Raw genomic sequence first — 22,310 nt, 5'->3', positions numbered from 1 at the left:
CCCTCACTGGAACTAAGGGGCCAAGCCCAACCCCTGAAAAACAACCCCACACCATAATCCCCCCTCCACCCAACTTTACACTTGGCACAATGCAGTCAGGCACGTGTACCATGCTTGAATTCACTGAGAGCGACCCATTCTGTCACAAATGTTTGTAGAAACGTCTGCATGCCGAGGTGCTGGATTCTATACACCTGTGGCCATGGAGGTGATTGGAACACCTGAATCCAATGATTTAGAGGGGGTGTCCCAATACTTTTGGCAATATAGTGTATATATATTATTTATTCACATACATGCAATGTGTGTAGTGTAAACAAATTGTAACGAGCCCCTGCTCGCTCGGTTCCACTCTCCCGGCACTCCTCTGCTACTATTGGATCAGATGTCAGACCGCAACATCTGATTCTTCGATCGTCCGATAATCCGGGATTCAAACTACAGCTATGTGCCGTTCGAATCCAGCTCAGAACAAACACCAGGCAGGCTGTATGTAAGTTCCAACAGGGATCTGCTTTATTGAAGACCAGCTCAGTATATATACAGTCCAAGAAGTCTAAACACATAACGCAATCAAACATGAACAGCATGCAAACATCCACTCCCCCTCCCCGATGCCTTAATGAATGAATAGGGAGAGAGGAGACACATGTGATGGGATTATCTCCTGAGTGTATCATAGTGTGATTTACTCATCTACACCTGGAGTCAGCTACTCCTAGAATCAGCTATCCTAATCCCATCATTAACACAATACAACAAAAGGACCAATAAACTGTAACAGTTCAATGTCCAGAATTATCCCCCTTCAGTGCTCCTGGAGTCACAGCCTGTACCTATAATACACACAGGGCCATCCAAATGTAATGCCAGGGAACATGTACAGTACATCCCCCCACACATAAACCTGGTAGAATGGTTCATTGTAACCCCAAGAAGTCCGAGGGGGGTCTCCATAGTTCTGGGTCCATAGTCAGTTGGAAGGAGGCTAGCCCCCAGGCTCCTCCAACAGCACCAGTGACGGTTCAGTCCGTTACACAAATCATTATTAAAAAAATGCTTAAGAGCCCAATTTAAAAATATCCTAATTCAGCCATATAATAATCGCCTTCCAGATGAATGAACTTTAATTATGATAACTGCTACGTGCTGTTGTCTGACAGTTATTAAAATGGTGAATGTTTGTATTAATGGCCTCAGGCAATGTACTGTTAATTAGCCAAAATACCGAATCTGGAGGGTGGTGATGTGGGAATCGCTGAAATGATCTTAAATACGTAATTAATGTTTAGCATTGTTAAAAACGATAAAATATGCCATTGGCTTGAATTTTTATTTTTTTTTATAATTTATCATATAGATGCCATTAGAGCTTTTGAAAGGCAACCTGTACCAAGAGCAGTACACAGGTTGTCAATGCAGACCTCCTAATACTACTTTCCTGGCTCACCTCATGTCGGCACACTAATGGGTTAACTCCGCCCCCGGATCCCAATAGGACCACCCCTAACTAGAGTATAAATCCCCCCCTTCCCACCTCACACGTGTTCTTTTTTTGTCCTCGCTCAGGACACCTTACTAACTTTTTTTGTTTTTATTTTTGTTCTTGGTTTTCAGGCGGACAGGTTGAGCTGAGAGTTTCTGGATCCCCACGAATGGTCTTTGAACCCACGGTATCTTCGGCCATTCTTCCAGGAATGGGGGATTCCCTGAATAGATCTCATGGCATCCAAGAGCAATTCTCAACTTCTGGAGTTTTTTTTCCCGGCTACGCTTGCCGGGAGGCTTTGGGCCAGGATGCCTTGTCTCTTCCTTGGCAGTTCGACAGTGTCTACGTCTTCCCTCCAACACCATTGATTCTACGGACACTACAGAGGATCGACAAAGAAGGAGTTCTGGCAATTGCTGTTCTACCATGCTGGCCGAAGAGGCCGTGGTTTCCACTTCTGATGGAGCTGTTGGTCGAGCCTCCGAGATCCTTGCCCCTACGTCAAGGAGAATTTTGTCATCCGAATGTGGGTCGGGGGCGGAGTTAACCCATTAGTGTGCCGACATGAGGAGAGCCAGGAAAGGAAAATTACGGTAAGTATATGATAACAATTTTGCATTATTTATGTCATGATGAGCTAATGGCTTTACTTCAGTTCCTAATCCTGAAACAGTATGCAAATCATCCATTCTTCTTTCACTTGCAGCATGCTTGTTCTCTGTCAGTGTATTCCTAGTTACTTCGCAGCTCACCAGTCCTTAGATGTGGTGGCTGCATTAGCCTTCTTTTTTCCCCTCAAGCGAAGTACCAGTTAATCTTGCATTTTCTGTGCACTGACCTGAAATTTCAATGTTACTTGCCTTCCCATCTTCTGTGAACTACAAACAATTCCCCTCCATTGAGATAAGGGGGAGGTGTTTGTAGACCAAAGCAAGAAAGCGGTTAAGGATGACAAATGCTGCTCCTCTATAGATAGTAACCGAGTGGTTAGGACAAGAACTGCGTTACTGGCAGGATCACCAGGATAAAGAAACAAAAAAGTAATGCCACCACATTTAACCACTTCAGTTACAATGAAGCTAACATATATGTGAGGAGGGAGGTTGAAAGGGTTTTTTTATGCTGCTGCAGCTTGTTTTTACTCTAGGAAGCAATGAATGGATGACTCATCCATTCCTTACTCCCTTTTAGTCTTCCCTGCCTCTGACTTAAGAGGAAGGGGAGGGTTTGCCATGTGATCACCACCGATAACCGTTCTGATCGGCTCTGTGTCTAAAGCCGGGGCTCTCCACTGTCTAGTGCCAGCGGCTGCAGCAGTCGTGCACACACATTCATGAGAGGACAATCAGGTGTGTCCTCCCAGGACAATGCTCTAGCGGACCAGCCATTTTAACACAGTGGCCGGTCCGCAAGCAGTTAAGAACTAGTGAGCTACAGTTTGTTAAATTGATGTTTTTTGGTGTAGATAGACTTTATAAATTCCTTTATCATGTCATCTTTTTAAACAGATGTGGAAACATATTTTACACCTCAAACATCTAGGATCTGGTGTCCTCTTTGCTATTGAGCTGTGTGGTGTCATCATGCCAGGTTTCACAAAGCTAAGGCCCTCAGAAAGAGGTTGTGGATGCCTATGTGCCTGACAAGGCACTACAAGAGATTGCCAGATTATTAGAAGTCAATCATTCCACTGTAAGAAAAATAACATAAAAGTGATGGAGATTTCTCACTGTCAAGACCAGCAAATTCAGCCCCAAAACTGATCATTTGATGCTAAAAGAAGGACCAAAATTTCATTGCAGGCTCTGCAGGTAACTTGTGTAACAGTTGGTGTCAAAGTACCCTCATCTACAAGCAGAAAGATGACCCCAATATAACCTGCATGGGAGGTCTGCCAGGAAAAAGCATTTTCTATCCAAAAAGAACAGTAAAACTACAATTTGCCACCAAATACACAGGCAAAGACCAGTCCTAGAACAATGTGCTGTGGACTGATGAATCAAAATAAGCTTGTTTGGCCACAGTAAGAGTAGACAGTATTTCAGAAGTACATCATATCGACTGTGAAGCATGTTGGTGAACGTGTTATGGTTTGGGGTTGCTTTGTTACTTCATGGCTAGGCAAATTTCAGTCATCAAGAAAACTTTATTAAACCTGCTAGAACTATGAGGTGAGTGAAAAGCACTCACCTCATAGTTCTCCTTTAACATGCAGACGCGGCGTGTCCTTTTGAAACTCCCAGACATTCATTAATGCTTGTTTACGTATCATCACATTTCACAGAAACTTTGAAATTCAAATCTTGAAGTTTGTTATGTATTATATACTGTACACTCCAAATGGAAACTTTTAATACCAAGAATACATATAGCCACTCAATAAAAGTATTGATGGACCCCTTTAATAGTTCATTGCAGATTGCAAAAATGCATCACACGCGCACCACAAAAAACTATATTCAATCTCGGTGAACGGGAAAATTCTTAAATAAAATAGTTTTGCCAGCGTCGGAGCCAGTACATTTTTGTTCTGTTCTCCAGTGGCCGAATTTAAGAAGTTCCATTTGATCATTGCATTATGAATGCATCAATACCATTTTCATACCAGCGGCTTCTCTTTGCGATGAGCAAAATCAAATACTGCCACAAGAATTCTCCTCTGTGGAGGGATATATCATGGTGTGTGCAATAAGTTCTCCACATAGCAGAGACTAGCATTACACAAGGATGCCACTATCCCATTCAGCCTTTTCCTGCTTCACTCTTCAGCTTCTCTAACATAGCTTCTGTGGTGGTATTGGCTGAAATCTTTACTACCTTTTCTCGACTTTTTCCACCCTGTCAGAGAGGGAGAAAAACCTCAGTTATTGCTTCTTAAATAACAACTATGTAATTGCCACTGACCTACTAGCTGGAAAATAAATCAAGCCATGGCCATACTGAGAGCAAAATAACAAAATAAATTGCAAAGTCAGATTTACTTCACATTTTACATTTGTGTAAATGGGCCTTAAAGTGACTTTAAACTCAGGAAATTAAATCTTGAAAATGCATTCAAATATCTTAACTATTAACAAAAAATGTAGTTTATTTGTGTATCACTCGGCTGTAGATCCTCAAATCATCTCTGAATTGGTGCTGACACTGTCCTTCCTTCTGGAGGGGGCTACTTTTGTTCGCCGTGGTCCCTGTGTGTGTTGTAATGTAGTCACCGATCCAAGCTCACTCCCGTGATGGACTACAACTTCATGTTTAGTTTACTAATTTGTATTGAGATTGTAGTCCATCACAGGAGTGAGCTTGGAGCGGTGACTACTTTACAACACACACAGGGACCATGAGGAACAAAAGTAGCCACCCTCCAGAAGGAAGGACAGTGTCAGCACCAATTCAGAGATGATTGGAGGATCTACAGCCGAGTGAAACACAAATAAGATATATTTTTGTTAATAGTTCAGGTACTTGAATGCATTTATAAGATTTAACTCCTGAGCTCAAGGTGCATCGTTTTAATGAACAGCAGTATCTCGGTTTCTTTTTCGTCTCACAAATCATTTCCAATTGTGTTTAATTCCATAAGTGGGCATACATAATGACTGCACAGGGGTAACACACAGTACAGTAATACACTAAATGTACCAGTGTTGTTGTTGTGTGCCTTGTAACTTCAGGAAAGCAGAAAAGCCTCATGTCATACTTTGAGACAGCTTTGCTTTCAGTATATTGGTAGCGATGGTTTTGCCTGCACTGAGTTAGGATAAGGTTCAAGGTGGATCTCTGGCATAAGTGTTCAATCCAAATGTTGATACGTTGGTGAGTTTGCACTAGAAATTTTACCAACTCATATTGCACTGCTTAGTCTCTGCTCTTGGTCAGAGTCAAATGAGCCCATAATATGAAGGGATAGATTACCGAACCATCTCACTATACAAGGGTGGGCTCACAGCAGCCATACTATCAGAATTGTTAGCTCTGCCTAACAACTACAACGCACACTGTGTAGGGAGCCATACTGTGCTATATTGTGGATTGTAGTGGCAGGCTACAAGTCTGTTCCGTAACACCACATACAGACCTAAGCCATTACCCCAGTCTGTGATTTAAAGGTTTGGTGTATTGCTGTGCAGTAAAGGATTTGTGTATTTGATGTGCAGTATTTATTCCCCATTTTGGCATTGCTACATGTCCCCCATGTCTTTTATTTATTAGCCCTATAAATGGCCCAAATTGAATAACATGATATGGCCCCCATATAGGTCAATGGAGATTCCCCACAAAGTTTAGGTTTGCCAAAACTCATGAATCAAACCTGGACGAGTTTACTGGGTAGCACTGAGTTTAGTTGTAGAAAGACCAATTTAGAAGCCACTTACCTTGTCAAGGACAATTTCACTCTTCTTTATTTCCAAAACCTTGGATAGATAACGGCACAATTCAGCATTCGCCTCTCCTTCAGTTGGTGGAGCAGCAATGGCAACACCAACAGCCTCTGTTGTCACGTCTATCATGGAAACACAGGTATATGTAAGAATTGGCAAGCTGATACAGAAACGAAGCAGGTGGCTTTCAATGTGTATTTACCAACACTGCATGCTATTAAATGTAAAACAATAAAAGATACAGACATTATATGTACTGTTAGTTTAGTCTAAAACTCTGTGCTTCCCTGATGGTCAGGCTTGCAAAGGGGGAGTTCTTCCTAAACTGAAAGTGAGTATAGTGTCAGTAGAGCACGCATATCCAGTATCCAGGCTACCAAGACACAGAAACATTACACCCCAGCCAGATGCAGTGTTAAAGTGACATTGAAGTCAAATCCCCCCCCCCTAATCTTAACCACTTCCCGGCCGGCCATGGTAAAAAAACGGCTGGCCAGGAGCTCTCTAAATCTGAGCGGGCGTCTTTAGACGTCCGCTCAGCCACGCCCCCTCATGCGTGCGGGAAATGCCCGATATTTGAAAACAGGCAGGTGGGGTCCTAGGTGACAGGGGTCTTGGAGACCCCTGATGTCTTCATAAAGAAGACCTGTCACATCTTTTGCTACCACATAGGGGGGTTTTCTTAGCCCCCTATGTGATAGCAATAAAGTTAAGTGGAAAAAAAATTCAAGTTTCCCCAAAAAATGTAAAGTTACACATAAAAAAGAATTTAAAAAAACAATAAAAAAAAAAAAATTAAAAAAAAAAAAAGTCCCCCCATACATACACGCATGTAAACAAGCATCGGGTGCGCATACGTGCGAAAACGACGATTGCACCCATTACATGTTACATATCGTCGCAAACGTCGATATGAGAGCAATAAGTCTAGGGCCATCAATCACTGATAACACTAAACTGATGAGCGGTAAAAGCTTTTAAAGCGTCGCCTATGGCCAATTTTGGGTATGGTAGTTTTTTGCGATTTCGTGGGCGCACGCAATTTTAAAGCTTGACATGTTTGGTGTCTATTTACCCGACGTGACCCCGTCTTTTATATTTTACCAAAAATATGGGTAATAATCATTGTTTCCTAAAATTTTCAATAACTTTTCCTTAATATAGTAAAAAATAAAGACCGCAGTGGTGATTAAATACCACCATAAGAAAGCTATATCTGTCCCTAAAAAATGGTATAAAATTCATTTCAGTACAACGTTGCATGACAGAATAAATGTCAGTCAAAGTACCGCAGCGCTGAACACTGAAAAATGGCCTGGATGGGAAGGGGGTCTAAACACCTGGTCTTCAAGCGGTTAATGTCAGCACTTACCCTAAATGATTTCTCTTATTACGATCATGTGCTTCTTTCTTGTCGTTTTCATCTGTCCCTCCAGTGCTGCTGAGGGTCTCCAATCCAGCGCTGACTCCTCTGTGCTTGCTGGCACTTCCTGTCCCACGGTGGCTGCATGCGGGTGCACGCGTCCATATACTTACCTTGTGTCTCTCCTCGTCGAAAATGTGAACTGTCCATGCCCCAAGATGCTTTGCGGCCGTCCGAGAATTTCCACATTTTCGGACAGGAGCGCGTGGGGGAGACACGGGTAAGTTTCAACCGCTTTTGAAGGGTTTTTTTTTTACACTTTTTGCATAGATCTACTGCTTGCTAGCTAGCAGTAGATCTATGCAAAAACACAGGAGGGGTTAAATAACCCTTTAAGATGCAACAACATCAAAACGATCTAACAGCCAGCCGGTGAGTATAACTTTTTTTATTTTAGCACCTAGATGAAAACGAGCAATTAACTTACAGTGCCAGGGTACCCCTACTGCAAGGGTTGAGAAAAGTATTGCCTGCAGATCTTCTTTAACCTCTTGCCGTCCGCCCGTAGTAAAAAAACAATGGATGGGAAGGGGGTTTAACACCGCGGATGTCAACTGGTTAATGCACACGTCAATGTGTATGTCTATGAAATATATTGTGTTGCATGCATTACACAGGAAAGGACTACACTACTTACATATATTACCTGTTATAGCATTTTGTTTGGAACCTGGCTTAGCATGAATAGCAATAGTAATAGATCCACTTTTATCTCTTAGGACCGGACCTGTAGGCTGAGGAACCTGTGGTGCATCCTTCTTCTGCCCCTTACCCTGCAATGAAATACTTACACTTCAATAACTAATAACTGCATGGCAAAAATGACGCATGTTGTAATTACATATGTTCTTTATAACATACAAAAAGTCTAAAAATGTAATGCGACACACAAAGAAGCGTAAGCACATGCCAAGAGATCCTAGTGAGAGGTTATTCAGCAGGCTTTCCAGGGTTGCAATCATCTGTGTTCTGTTGCGAAGGACCTCCACCCACCTGCAGCTACTGAAATATCTTTTTTTTACTAAAGCTAAACCCCAAGTGGGGAAGGCAGGTAACAAAACAGACAGAAATAGTCCTTAATTACTGCAAATCCAAGTGAAATGTGGATTGACAGGCACGATCTATGTGCTCCCTTAACTTGAAACATAAAATGATTCCACTGTTGTAAGGGAGAGCTGCCCAAGTCTTAAGGTCCCCACACACCTTCGATAATCGTACGATAATCGCAGGAAATCCCGCGATCCTATGATTATCGTAAGGTGTGTGGAAGCCATGCGACCTCTACTACTGTAAGGTCGCACGACTTTTATCTTAGGAACATGTTCGAAAACCCGCCGAGCATCGTACGATGTTCGGCGGGTGTGTAGCATGTTCGTAAGATAAAAGCCGCACGGGCCGGTGTGCGCAAGCATACACTGCCCGTTCGGCATTGCGGTCATCGGAAGCCCGCCCCTCAGGGGGGCGCGGCTTGCGATCATCGCAAGCACTATCTGCCTGTCCAAGATGGGCAGATCGTACGTTTTTTAAATTACCTTACAACCATCGCAAGACAAAAGTCTTGCGATGGTTGGAAGGTGTGTGCCCAGCATTAGGCTGGCCATACACACTGTGAATTTCCTTCAGGAGAAAGCAATCAGTTCTACCATCCACACTGAACGGTGCTGATGGAGAAATCCCTGCTATTGTATTCAGAAATACACAATGCTGGCAAGGTCACCCACGGCTCACATTTCAGCCAGCTGAGCAGGAATCGGATGAAATTCCTGTAAGGTGAATCCAAGTAATGCAATGAATCCTCAGCGATATCATGCAACAGCAGTAGATTTGTATTCCAATTGGAGACACATCATACATCGACAGTAAACATAAACCTTGATGCATATCACAATTTGAACATGAGCACTGAAGCTATTTGTCTGATGCCAATGTATGATGTGCCTCTAATCTGAATATACACCTACCACTGAAGATTGCTTTACTTGGATTTGCTTTAAAGCAGAACTCCAGGAATATACAAAAAACAAACCCTTGCATTGGGGCTCCCCCCGAACCACAAGGGTTAACTGCTTGGTTTGTCTTGGGGGCTCAAATAAAGCAGATATACTCACCTGGCCCTTGGTCCCGCCGGGCTTCTTCTGGCCTGCTAGACTGGTCCCTGCAGCCTCTTCTTCCCTGGGCTCCAGCGGTCTAAGGACTGCTGTCCTCATCATGTCTTATGCAGGACCGTTGGCTTAAATTAGATTTGAGGATACCGAGGGACATTCCATAGTTTTTGCTCCACGTTCGTGCATGGGTGAAGCGCGCACAGAAGTGAAAGCAAAAACTCCAAAAGCAGAAAATGCTATATGAGCTTTTTTGTCGCGTTTGCTGCGCGTCTATTCAATGGCGATGCATCGCAAATGCAGCATGCAAATGTTCGCAAACGCGCCTAAACAGGACACGCATTTTCCACGATGCGCGGGTGTGAACCAGGCCAAAGACAGCACCACCAAGCGGAAAACAGCCAAAATGTGCACACCTAGACGATATCGCGCAAAACACAGATTCGCATTAAAGTCAATGGAGGCAAAATTGACTGTCCCGCAAAAAGGTGCAGGAGCTATTTTTGGGCGGTTGTCACACAGTTTTGGTCCCATAGACATCTCTATGCATTGTAAATCGTGCGGTTTTCAAACCCAAATCGCGCAACAAACGCCTGAAAACAGCTCGATCGCCTAGGTGTGTACCTGGCCTGAATGCACACAATTTTATTTTCTTTAAAAACAACTAAACTGGATGCCCTGAAATGGATGTAAATGAACAGCGTGACGTATATAATTGAAAACCTTTACATGCATTTAGAAATGTCTTATAAACGCATGTATGTCTCTGCCAGTGTGAATGAGGTCTGAAACTGAAGCCAAGAGGTTTTGGTTTGGATAGAGTAGAGAGGGAGTAGAACACGTCAGGTTTTTTTTATTGTCGTCTGTCTGAGCATGCATTACTTTTTTTCAGCACAACCTAACGCAACAGGTCCAGTGTGAACTAGACCCATTCATTTTTCGGTGCCCTTCCGTTATCATCCTTGAAGAATGGATTGACACGCAATGGATTGGGAGGAAATCAGAAGGTACAATGGCCTCCCTCAGTTGATTAGCAATGTCCTTCTGCTTTTGGTGTGAATGCACTCTAACTCTATCCAAAACAAAAACAAAAAACAGCTTTGGCTTCAGTTCAGGTCCATTCAGTATAAAGTTAGTATTAGGGCCCGTTTGAGACGGGCGGTCCGATCAGGTCTGCCTGTCAGTTTTTCAGCAGATCTGGTCGGATGCCCAATGTAAGTCTATGGGCAGCCGGATCTAAACGGACGCACGTCTGTTTACATCAGATTCCCTATAGACAGACATTGGGTCTGGTCACCAAGATGGAGGAAAAACCTGGACGGACAGAGATATCACAGTGGTGCCATCCGATCCATACCGCTCTGATCAGGAGGGGATCCGTGCACTGAGCTCCTCCTGATCCAACAATGTGAAAAGGGACTTGATGACATTTTTTGCCATGACCTTTGTTTACATCTTACCCTCCCCCTCCACAGATGCGTTCCTACCTTTATAGGACTGCCACAGCCTTGGGAGATTGTTTACATCCTGGTCATGCCCCATAGAAGTCTATTGAGTATAGCGAGACTTGGGGCACTGGATGTAACCAAGCACGGCGTATTGAGGTAAGTACACATCTGTGGAGAGGTAGGTGGACGGAGGTTACCTTAGGTCAGGGAAAGAAAAGCATAAGTGCCTTTATTCTTTATACACGCTGCTATACAGTACTGTTGTCAGATCATATCTCTAGTACTATGCAATGTGTAAGTCAAGGTCCTGGGGTACAGAAGACCCCAACACACAAAGCAGCTTTGCAGAACGTGTACACTATGAGAAGGAACAGGGAGATAACTCCATTGAGGAATGAGAGCAGCCAATGGGGGGAATTTATAAAAACTGGAGCAGACAAAATCTGCAGCAGCTGTGAATGACAACCAATCAGCTTCTCTCTTCAGTTTGTTCAGTTAAGATTTGAAAATGAAAGGGAGAATCTGATTGGTTCCCATGCCCAGCTGCTCCAGAGTCTGTCTGCTCCAGGTTTGATAAATTCCCTTCAATATGTATATACTGCATACTGAGGCCCATAGTAACCAATCAGAGCTTAGCTGCAAAACACCTGGACTCTGATTAATTGCCATTGACAACAAACATAGTCTTTCCTTCAGTCTTAGAGGCATGACTGGCACATGTAGAAAGTGCACGTCACCTCTTTGCTCTCCTTCCGCGGCATGGTGCGCGCTCCCGCGGCTGTCTGCTGAACGGAGATCACACAGGAACGGCACAGGCGGACGAGCATAGAAATCCGGCGGCCCGGGAACGGGAAGGCTCGATAGAAGGCCGAATAGCTCTTCAGTGACGGGTCACCTCCCTGTGTGCCGCCACTGTGTATGTGCTCTTCGCTGCATCTAACGCACGTTATCTACGAGACTTGTGAACAACGATCGCCGGTTCTCCTATTTCCTCCCATGTACGGTGTAGTCGTCGCTGCTGTAATACATGAAACGTCCCGTCAGGAAATAGGAGGAGCGGTGTGGAGCAGTAGCTGGTTATTATGTAAATAGAACGGCGCCCTCTGCTGGGGACACTGAGAACATGTCCCCCATGAGATACAAATACAGCACGACTGCAGCGCAACGCATGGCACCCTATGTCACGTGCCGCAGTCCTGCATGAAATGTGATTTTGTGACATTTCAATAAAGTTAAATTAGTCAATTGTTGCGTTGTGGCAGTGCACCACACTGCTATTGAGGCCCCATTCCATTCACACTATGCAGTTTGGGATTCCTGCGGCAGTAACCTACGGATTCCTGTTGCAGGAATCTCAAATCGCCCATTTAGATGTGTCCGCTGTCACCTTTTCAAGTTAATGACTGAGTGACAGCGGCAGTCTGCATATGATTACATGGAATAGATCACTGCCCCTGGACGCGCGATAGATGCCCCTTTTTCCCCCTTTACTTTGTTAAAAAAATTATACTGTGGCTCCTCCTACGGCTGTAATCTTAAAGGCTTGTTTACACCCTTGCCCGGAATGCAAGGGATCACATACACAAAGTCTCTGTGTTTCGGGATTGGAAGGGATGTGGCAGCATCATTCATGTCATCGGCTGCACCAGAACGCATGGTAATACAATGGCCTGCATTCAAGTGTGGTGCAATTACAACAAATTGTGCATGCACTATTTTTTGCAGGCAGGGTGTGTGTCTGGAATTCAACTGACATGGATGGTACTGCTACACCCCCTCCCACCCCAGAACGCAAGGGGACTTTGTATATGCGATCAATGGCATTACTTTTGCGGGGGGCCCTTACAAAATGTTGCTATGGGGCCCTATGATTTCTAGTTACACACCTGCCTTGATCCACCGACGAACGCAGCCTACAACACCAGCTCCATTGCAGCATGATTCACTGATGGAACGCACTGGAGCAGATCCAGGCCAGCTTTCTGCATTCAGGGGCGGGGGAGGGCTTGGTGGTGTATTCAGTCAATGGCAGTGCAATCGCCTGCACCAGAACGTGTGGCAAAACAATGCCTGCGTTCTGCGTTCCGGTCCAGTGTGTTCTGAAAAAATGTTGCTTGCGCTATTTTTTTTAGATCACACCCGAACGGAGGGTATTCATGTACCTTGCGTTCTGGTGCAGGCGATCACACATGAATGGCACCGCCATGCCCCCTGCCGCCCCTGAAAGCAGGAAGCCGGCCGGGATGTGCTCCAGTGAGTTCCAGCAACGCATCATGCTGGAAAGAACCAGAGCTGGTGTGACAGGCCCCTTAACCCCTTCATGACTGAGCTTGTTTTCAGTTTCTGTTTATTAACGACTGACACACTTTTTAAATTTTTGCTGAGTGATTCTTCCACAGCAGTAATATACTTTCTTACTAAATGTACCCACACATATTATATATTGTTTATAGAGGACAAATAAGGCTATATAATTATATCCAACATGTGTACCTAACGCCTCACTTAGTTTGAATAAAATTAACTTAATTCGTTTTTTAACTTAGTTAAAAAAAAAGGAAAACTTTTTTTGTCAGTTTAACTTTTTTAATTTTTGGTTATTATTAGGTTGCTCCAAACTTAGGAACAGCTAATAATAACCTTAGAGACTGATCCTGACAGCATGACAGATTCAGATCTCGCTAAAGGTTTTTGATAGGGATGCACCGATATATCGTCCGCCGAAACATATCGTTTAGACCCCTAATATTTCCCCGAAGCCCCTAAAAGTAAAATAAAAAATAAAAATATTTAATAAAAAATGAATAAATAAAAAAAAAAATATAACATTTTTTAAAAGTTTATAAAAAATCAAATATTTAATTTTTTTTTTTTATCAAATAAAAACATTTTCGGTTTCAGCCTGACAATTTTTTCTATTTCGGTTTCGTTTCGGTTTTTAAATTTCTATTTCATTGCACCTCTAGTTTTTGATCCTGCTCAGACGATCAGAAGTGATACATTTCAGGCACAGAGATACATTGTAATGTTCCTGTGCCTGAAATGTATCATAAACATCGGGCCAGTCTATGGAGCTGTCAAAACAAATAGCAGGGAGGGGAGTCACTCTGCTGCCTCTCTGCTATTTTCAGCTGTCAACTACCGGAGCGCTATTTAGCGCTCCCGTATTTGCATGTAACGGCTTAATTCTTTCATTAATGAAAGAAAGAAGCTTTTACAAAAGCTTAACTATTTCATCAATGAATGCCTCAATACTGAGGCATTCATTAATGACTGGTAACCATTGAGAATCAGCAGTTACCGGCATTACAGAGCTGCAAATAACTTGTCACGTACAGTGTACATGGCCAGTCATATAGGCACTTCGTGGCGGGACGTACAGTGTGCACACTATCTTTTAGACCCCGTTCACATTGAGCGATTTATCGCGCGGTAATTCCCGCGATATCGCGGCAAATTACCGCGCAATATCGCGCTCCAATGCAATCCAATGGGGCAAAGGGTCCTGCTGTCGCGGGTCGCGTGTCGCTACAGCAGGACCCTTTTTGGAGCGGATTTAGCCGCGATTCAAGCTTGCTCAATACAAGCTTGAACGCGACATCGCGCGGCAAATCTCGCGATGTCGCGCAATTTGCATATCGCGCAGTGGGAACGGGGCCTTAGTGTGCATCAAACCACCGGCAAAGAAAAATCTAAGACTTATTAAGTCCTCGATTTTTGTTGCTGGTTGCTTGAGAGTGCCAGTTGCTTGAATGCCGGATAATGGGGAGTTTACTGTATGTAGGGTAAACTGCACACAACTATGAAATGTCCCAACAAACTATTCCTCAATCATACTTCTCTGTGCATCCTGGGGGGCAGAATATCTGTGTCCTTGCTGCACAGATACCTCAATGGTGCAAGATAAATGGCACTCTATTGTTTATAGTTATCACATGTTCTTCTTACACTATGGAGGTGTCTATGAAGCAGTTACGGCACAGATACAACAATAAACTGGTGTTATTAACAGCTGCTCAAATGAGAGTGTGTTTGATCCATATTAAACTAATATGGACACTACCGACTGTGTTTTGTACTGTTTTTGTTCTAGACATGAATTGGAAACTGTACCAGATATATATATAGTACTCATTTTAGAGAAAGAGTTGTGCCCGTTGGTATCAACAGGAGGCAGTGAGGTGCCGTGACTTCTGTGCTGGGTGAGGCATTCCCCACCCCGCCAAAGCGGCGTCCCCGTCCCGCCGAAGCCATGCCCCAAGCTCGGTGACCAAGCTGTGGGGAGGAGGAAGGGAGGAGACAGAGAGGAGCCTCCCTGTCCCTCACTTGCTTGTCACTGGTGAGGCATCGAGATCGATGTCCTCACTGGGTTTCTTTTTTTTGATTGTACAGCTTGGACCAATGGCGCTTTGCCATTGGTCCAAGCCATCCACAGAGTTCACACCTCTAACACACTGCGACAGCTCTTGCCTCACCAAGTTAGGTTACACAAGCAGTGGGGAAGCCCGCTGCTGTGTAACCTAATTACCTGTCAAAAGCCGGTTGCAGCGCTGCCTGTAATTAGCAGGCAGCGCTCCATCCATGATAGGTTACACAGTGGGGAGGCTTTCCCTGCTGTGTAACCCGTTACAAGGTGGTCTGGATGGAGAAAATGCTGTCAGCTTCAGACTTGAAGCTGACACTTTTTAAAAAAAATAAAACTAGGTGAGGCTCTGCCTCCCCTGACCGCACGTCCCCGATAAGGGGGGAATACGGAGAAAGAACTGGCGCATCAAAGGTTCAGCAAAGTGTGTTTCATTCAGGCCATCGGGTATTGGGGTGTTCAGCTGAAAAATCCAGTAGTTTTCAGAGTTTTGTGAAATGATTATACTGTATCAATGGAGGTATTTGCTCAATTATTATTACTAGGAATGCACCGATACCGATACTAGCATTGATATCGGTGCCGATACCAAGTATTTGGGTGAGTACTCGTACTCGCCCAAATGCTCCGATGCCTAGCACAAGTACTTCCGGTATCAGGAAGCCGGGCAGCGCGTCATTTCACGCTGCCCAGTTTCCCGATTGGCCGGAAAGCGGCTCCATGCTCTCTCGTCACTTGTGATAGGAGAGCATGGAGCCGACTTCCCGGCCAATCAGGAAGCTGGCCTCGTGAGGTAAGGTTGCCTTACCTTAGTATGTGCAGCCTGTCACTCCCAGGGCCTCTCTAGCGAGAACGCGGCCTTCCTCCAGTACCCACCCGGAGCCGTATGGCAGGCCAATCAGGAAGCCGGGCGCCGTGTAATGACGCAACGCCCTGCTTTCTGATTGGCCGGAGGCCGGCTCCATGCTCCCTCATCATGAGATGACGAGGGAGCATGAAGCCAGCTTACCGGTATCGGTGCATCCCTAATTATTACTGTTAATAGATCGACATGTGTGATGGTGTTTATTGAGTCTATTCCCAAATGTCTGGATACTTCTACCAACATTTGTAATTGCCATGGGCATGTAAATAAATACCATACTTTGAGGCACAGTTAACCAAGTTTTATACCCGCTAGGATATTCTGTTCCTGGTCGATGTCCCTGAATACATCTTATCTATGCTGGTCCTATAGCAAAAGCAACTGGTAATCCCACATTTGAAGCACGCAGCCTTAGACCCCGTTCACATATAGCGACATACCTTTGCAGCGGCCGGGATAGCGCGACTTTCGGGGGCGACGTTCCAGCGACGATCCAGCGACGGTAGCGCGACCTTCTCCGTCGGGCTCCATAGAAAAAAAAGCAAAATCTGCCGAAAAAAGGGTCCGGTAGAAGCGACTGCGACGAGCGACGTGCGACATGGAGTCAAGACAGCTCCATTGAATAGCATTGGCTGGCGACTTCTCGCGATATCGCGCGGCAAAAATGCACGATATCGCGGCGGAAATCGCGCGACAAGTCGCTATATGTGAACGGGGCCTTATTCATGTTGGTGGCTACGAGATTGTGTTGGTGGATACAGCTGGGAGCTACTATACCCCTCAGTGTCTTAGCTCTATGGTATACTAGTCTAGGTTTGGATGGGATGTTCTTCAGAAATGGATCTGCCATCAAGATGTGCCAGCGTTTCCATTACATGGATGTTGTTATGGCTTTAACTGTACTTCGCCCATACGAACAGCTGTCCGCACACCAGATTCCGCTGGGATAGTGTATTGAACCTTGTACTACATCACTGGTGTCCAGCCCAAGGTCCACGCCTTGTGATGCATTTCACCCAATCACAGGCTTAGTCATAGAAATGTACATGACTAAGACCCAATGAGGCTTATGTTCTTTTCCCTGATGAAGGGACGACATAGAGTTCTGAAACATTGCTATATTCTGTGACACCATGCTTATCTAAACGTCAATAAAGGACGGATCGATAATATGGACCTCGATGTGCTGGTGACCTTACTGCTTTTCTGGTTTTGTGGCGCCATCCGCTGGCCACTTCAGCTCCCATTGTTATTACACATGGCGAGATGTCGGTATGGAGTGCAATGGGACATCTCTAACAACCCTTTATAAGTCAACCCCCATAGGACACTCACTCAGCAGGGGACTCAGGGCACATTTCCCAAACACCAGGTCTATTGATACCCTTAGTACATAGTATGATGTGTGTTCCTGCAATGCTGTATTGTGGGCTATGGGCTTTAATTAAGCTCGCTACCTTTTCTAGGTGAAAATAGTGGGTGGCTATGTTACCTACGTATGAATACCATTGGGAAAAAAGTCCTCTTATTACTAACCAGATGGCAGGTCTAGCTTTAATAGAACAATTCAGCAGCAGAGGAATGAAAATGATTTGAAGATGTTTCGTTGCATGTTTCTCACTAAATATGATTACTAAATACTGATTTGTATCTGTGATGAAGCACAACAGATCCCAGCATTGCAGATGTCACAGGCTGGAAGCTTTCATGTGGTTGTATCCCTTACTTATGAACATACTTTAATATTCAGGAAAGGAATAAACTGTAATAACTGTTGTTACATTTGAAATGTTTTATTGCCAATAAGCGTGCACATAATTGTCTCAGAGAGCAGACGTCAGATAAAAGAGTATAGTTGGCACTACAAAGACAGATGGAAACCGATGGCTGTCTGTCCCAGGATTCTCCAAGGACAATGATGGTCATCTTTCTGTAAGGATGCATTCGCTCCTAGGACAAAACGTTTTCGTTCGTTTCTACGTGTGTCTTCGCTGCACAATTTTTAATCTGCCAAAAAGACGCTTGTGTACTTTTTTTCCAGTGACAAGTGTTTTGCTACAAGTGACAAAACGCTCAGAAGTGAACATGGCCATAGATATGAATGGGATTTCATTTTGGGTATTAGGTGTGGATGAGGGCTAATACTGTAGCTTCATTGTGTGCTGTATCTGTGGAGAGAGAACAAACATTCATTGTGGGTTTCTGAAAAGAATTGTGCATATGCACCAAAAAAAAAATCAGTTATCCAACAATGATATCAGTGGACAGGTACTTGCCTCCTGCATCCATCTCCAGACACAGCTGGTGTGAAATTGCTGGGAGCAGGGTGGTCTGCTCCATGTTACAATTCATTGAAGCAGATGTTCTATGCATGGCTCTCCTCCCTCTGCAAGTCGCTAAGAAGGGGTCTCGTGAGTCTTGTAAGTTGTTCCAATTGACCAGAGAGCGACTTCTGTCCCTCAGGGTGAAGTCAGGGTTCTGACGTCTTCTAGATGGTGACCTGCCCCACATTAAAGCTCCGGATCTTGTCCTATGAGCTATAGGAGAATCAAAACAATGATGCTGTGTAAATAGGAGGTAATGTTTAGTAAATGGGAGTTGGGGAAAATCTATCCTTACATCACGCATGTCTTACCTGTTGTAAATGGCGGGGACTCCCTCTTTGGGTGCGAGGAGGAAAACGCTCGTACTCTTTCCCGGGCGGCCGGGAGCCGCTATCTAATAGCGGGAGACTCCCGGAGCGTCCGGGAGAGTTGGGATGTCTGACATACACACCCTTCCATTTATGAATGACATCAAAAGAGAAGGCTGTCTGGACCAGTACTGGCATGGTGCTGTGATGATCAGTTGTCCATAGTCCGGTGGATCAAACAGGCACTGTATGTGAGAGGAGAGAAATTACAGTTATTAAGGGTTACCATAAATTGTAAGTGGTTTAACCAGGTAATAAAGGCAATCACTTTTACTAAGAAAAAGTGGGAGAAAAGAAAAAAGACTTACCTCAATATACCAACTGATTGTTATCCGGCAGAGGGGACAGCTTTCTGTCTCTACCATCCATCTCCTGACACAGTATTGGTGAAACTGGTGGGAGCAGGGTAGACTGATGATCTGTGCTCCCTCTTCCAGTTCCTCCAAGCATATGCTGCATGCAGGAACCTCCTCCGCCTGCTGATCATTGAGAGGAGGCTCAGGGTGGTTCCTGTCCAGTGGAGAGGGGCTTCTGTCCCTCTGGGTGCTGTCAGGATTCTGACCCCTGCTAGATGTCTGGGGCAGCTGGTCTTCACTCACCTCTGTGAAATTGCTTTTGGGCTGATATTCACTGTGTGAGAACCTTGCCCTGCAACAACAATGATATAGTGACGTTTAGTAAATGTGAATTGCTTCCCTTTAGAAATACAAACTCATTTTTCCCATATCATAATGGGGGAAATCTATCCTTATATCACACGTCTTACCTGATGTAAATGGCGGGGGTTCCTTTTTAAGGTGCGTCGTTGTATTTATGAATTGGACCCATTAAAGTTGAACTTACTACGCTATGAGCGTACCTTTCGTGTGCTTTGTCCGGATGGATACCCAATAGGAGAGATCAAACAGAAAAGATTTAAATTCCTTCATCTCGGAGCAACAAGCAGGTCTGGAGCCTGAGGCTTCCATTAAACGAGGGAAGAGGATATACATCTTTGACCTCCACGGGATAAGAATATAGGCTTTCGATCATCAGGGATCTGGTGAGTGTATCCCCTATAGGGGATCTGCCTGTTTTTTCCTTTTTTTTATGTTTTTCGTTGGAGACTTCACAACACTGAACATTTCTTTTGTTTTTTAATATTTTTTATGAGTGTTTCTATTTTTATTTTTTATTTTCATCCATTTTGTGGGGCTTCTTGTGTTGAAGATCCGAGAACTCTAAGAAAGTCAAAAAACTTTAAGTACATTTCTAAAAAATTAGTATAAGTTCGCATTTTTAATATCTTTCGGAAGAAAACAACACGGACTGGTTTATAATGAGATAATTTTTATTTTTCCACATATATGACACATGATTTTTGTAGATTTTTATTTATATAATAAGATAATTTATGACACGTTTTTATGACAACTGTTGACACAATTTATAACCTGTTACACAATTATTTATTATATACACACACCTTTTCATGATTGCTTGACACGGAGGTGACATCACTCTGATCCTTATCGTTATTGAATTTCCTGAAGGGCATTTAGCGCTGTACATTTCGTTACATTATATTTCGTTGAGTATAAGGCCCCATTCACACCTGACCGTTTTGTAGCGCGTCCTACGCTCGATGAACGCTCTACAAAACGGTAAAAAAAATAAATTGCATTGTAGTCAATGGTATCGTTCCCACCTGTCCGTATTTCCGCCCGTCCCGAACGCACTACAAAACGGCCCACGCATGAAAAGGTCCCGGAGCGTTTTTTGCTGCGTATTGGTCCGTTTTGTAGGGCGTTTTCCATTTGTATACTGCCAAGTAGCCTTTGGAATCACGCGACGGTCGCGCGACTTTTTTACCGCGAATCGCGGTAAAAAAAACGCGTGACGGTCGCGCGACAGACGCGCATATTACAATACGCATAGGTGTGAATGGGGCCTAACGCCCGGACATACACAGCCTTCCGTTTAAGAATGTCATAGAAATTGAAGGCTGTCTGGACCAGTACTGGTGTGGTGCTGTGACGTCAGTTGTCCATAATCCGGTGGAATAAACACGCACTGTATGTGAGAGAAATTACAGTTATTAAGGGTTACCATAGATTGTAAGTGGTTTCACTAGGTAATAAAGGCAATCACTTTTACCGAAAAAAAGTAAAAGTGGGAGAAAAGACTAAAAGACATAAAACTTAACTCAATATACCAACTGATTGTTATCCGGCAGAGGGAACAGCTTTCTGTCTCTACTATCCATCTATCGTATTGGTGAAACTGGTGGGAGCAGGGTAGAACGGTGGTCTGTGCTCCCTCTTGCAGTTCCTCCAAGCATATGCTGCATGCAGGAACCTCCTCCGCCTGCTGATCATTGAGAGGAGGTCTGTGGATGTTTCCTGGCTCAGGCTGGTTCCTATCCAGGGGAGAGGGGCTTCTGTTCCTCTGGGTGCTTTCAGGGTTCTGACCCCTTCTAGATGTCTGGGGCAGCTGGTCTTCACTCACATACTGTGAACTTACTATTGGTCTGATATTCACTGTGGGACAATCTTGCCCTGCAATAACAATAGTGGTGTTTAGTAAATTAGTTCTCCTTCCTGACCAATGCTAAAGGCAAACTCTAAATATTAGAGTGTTAAACGGTTTTATTATCTTACCTGGCAGCCTCTGGACAGTTGGTTCTCCATTGATAAAATCAATGGAGAATGGCAGCTCTGGGGAGGAAGGCGGACGAGTACCTGTCTATTATCCGGTAAATCAAGCGTTTACTGTATGTGAGAGAAGAGAAATTACATTTATTAAATGTTTTCTCAATGAAAATGTTCTTAGGAGAAATGTATAGGAGCAGGCAGGGGTGTAACTAGAAATCACAGGGCCCCATAGCAAAATTTTGTATGGGGCCCTGTGATTGCTAGTTATGCCACTTGCAGAGCCCACCGGAGAGTGACCCTGCAGAGCCCACCATAGCCTCTCTATAGTGGGCTCTGCAGGGTCTGAGATCTCTTACCTGTCAGCGCTGTCCGACTCTGTGGTCGCCGGGCCACGACTCCTGTTCGTTCCCGGGCCCCGCCTCCTCTCCTATTGACGGGCCCTGCCTCCTCTTACATCACTGGCCCCACCTGCTCTTAGGTCGCTGGCCAGTGATGTAAGGAGGCGGGGTTGCTCTTAGGCGGGCCCCGCCTCCTCCTTCGTTCCGAACACCGCTCTCATCTGCCGCAGCGACTGGCTGTCACTGACACAGCTCCGCAGCGGCTTTGAGGGGAAATGTGCCACGGCCGCTGCTGAGCTGTGTCAGTGACAGCACCCTTACATGCCATAGCATAGCAGCTATGGCGATTGTTACGCCACTGGGAGCAGGGTAGACGGGTGACTATCGCTTCCTCGTCCATTTCCCGTGAGCAGATTCTGTAACATAGAACCTTCCTCCCACTGCTGGTCTCAGAGGGGTGGTATCGGAGGGGTGGTCTTGGGATGTTCTCCGATTCCACGTTCCTGTGATCGACCTGCGATCGGTTTCGGTCCCTGTGGGGGGAGTCAGGGATCCGACGTCTCCTCTGTCTCTGGGGC

The 22,310-nt window shown here is 44.7% G+C and overlaps 1 protein-coding gene across 1 annotated transcript in view; it reads right to left on the bottom strand.

Annotated features, from left to right (window-relative positions):
• Positions 1-4,229: 4,229 nt before the first annotated feature.
• CUNH15orf40 (chromosome unknown C15orf40 homolog) overlaps positions 4,230-22,310 on the bottom strand; it is a 30,097-nt gene continuing 12,016 nt past the window's right edge. Inside the window, exons 2-5 of the mRNA XM_018576700.1 lie at positions 11,579-11,710; positions 7,938-8,064; positions 5,863-5,990; positions 4,230-4,327 (exon numbers count right to left, since the gene is read on the bottom strand). Of these exons, the coding sequence (XP_018432202.1) occupies positions 4,232-4,327; positions 5,863-5,990; positions 7,938-8,064; positions 11,579-11,668 (441 nt within the window). The 5' untranslated portion in view covers positions 11,669-11,710 and the 3' untranslated portion in view covers positions 4,230-4,231. The remainder of the gene's footprint in view (positions 4,328-5,862; positions 5,991-7,937; positions 8,065-11,578; positions 11,711-22,310) is intronic.

This window comes from Nanorana parkeri, unplaced genomic scaffold (assembly GCF_000935625.1).
Source record: "Nanorana parkeri isolate BGI_ZX_2015 unplaced genomic scaffold, ASM93562v1 scaffold74, whole genome shotgun sequence".
Lineage (NCBI taxonomy): Eukaryota > Metazoa > Chordata > Amphibia > Anura > Dicroglossidae > Nanorana > Nanorana parkeri.
This window is presented reverse-complemented; position numbering and strand designations above follow the sequence as displayed.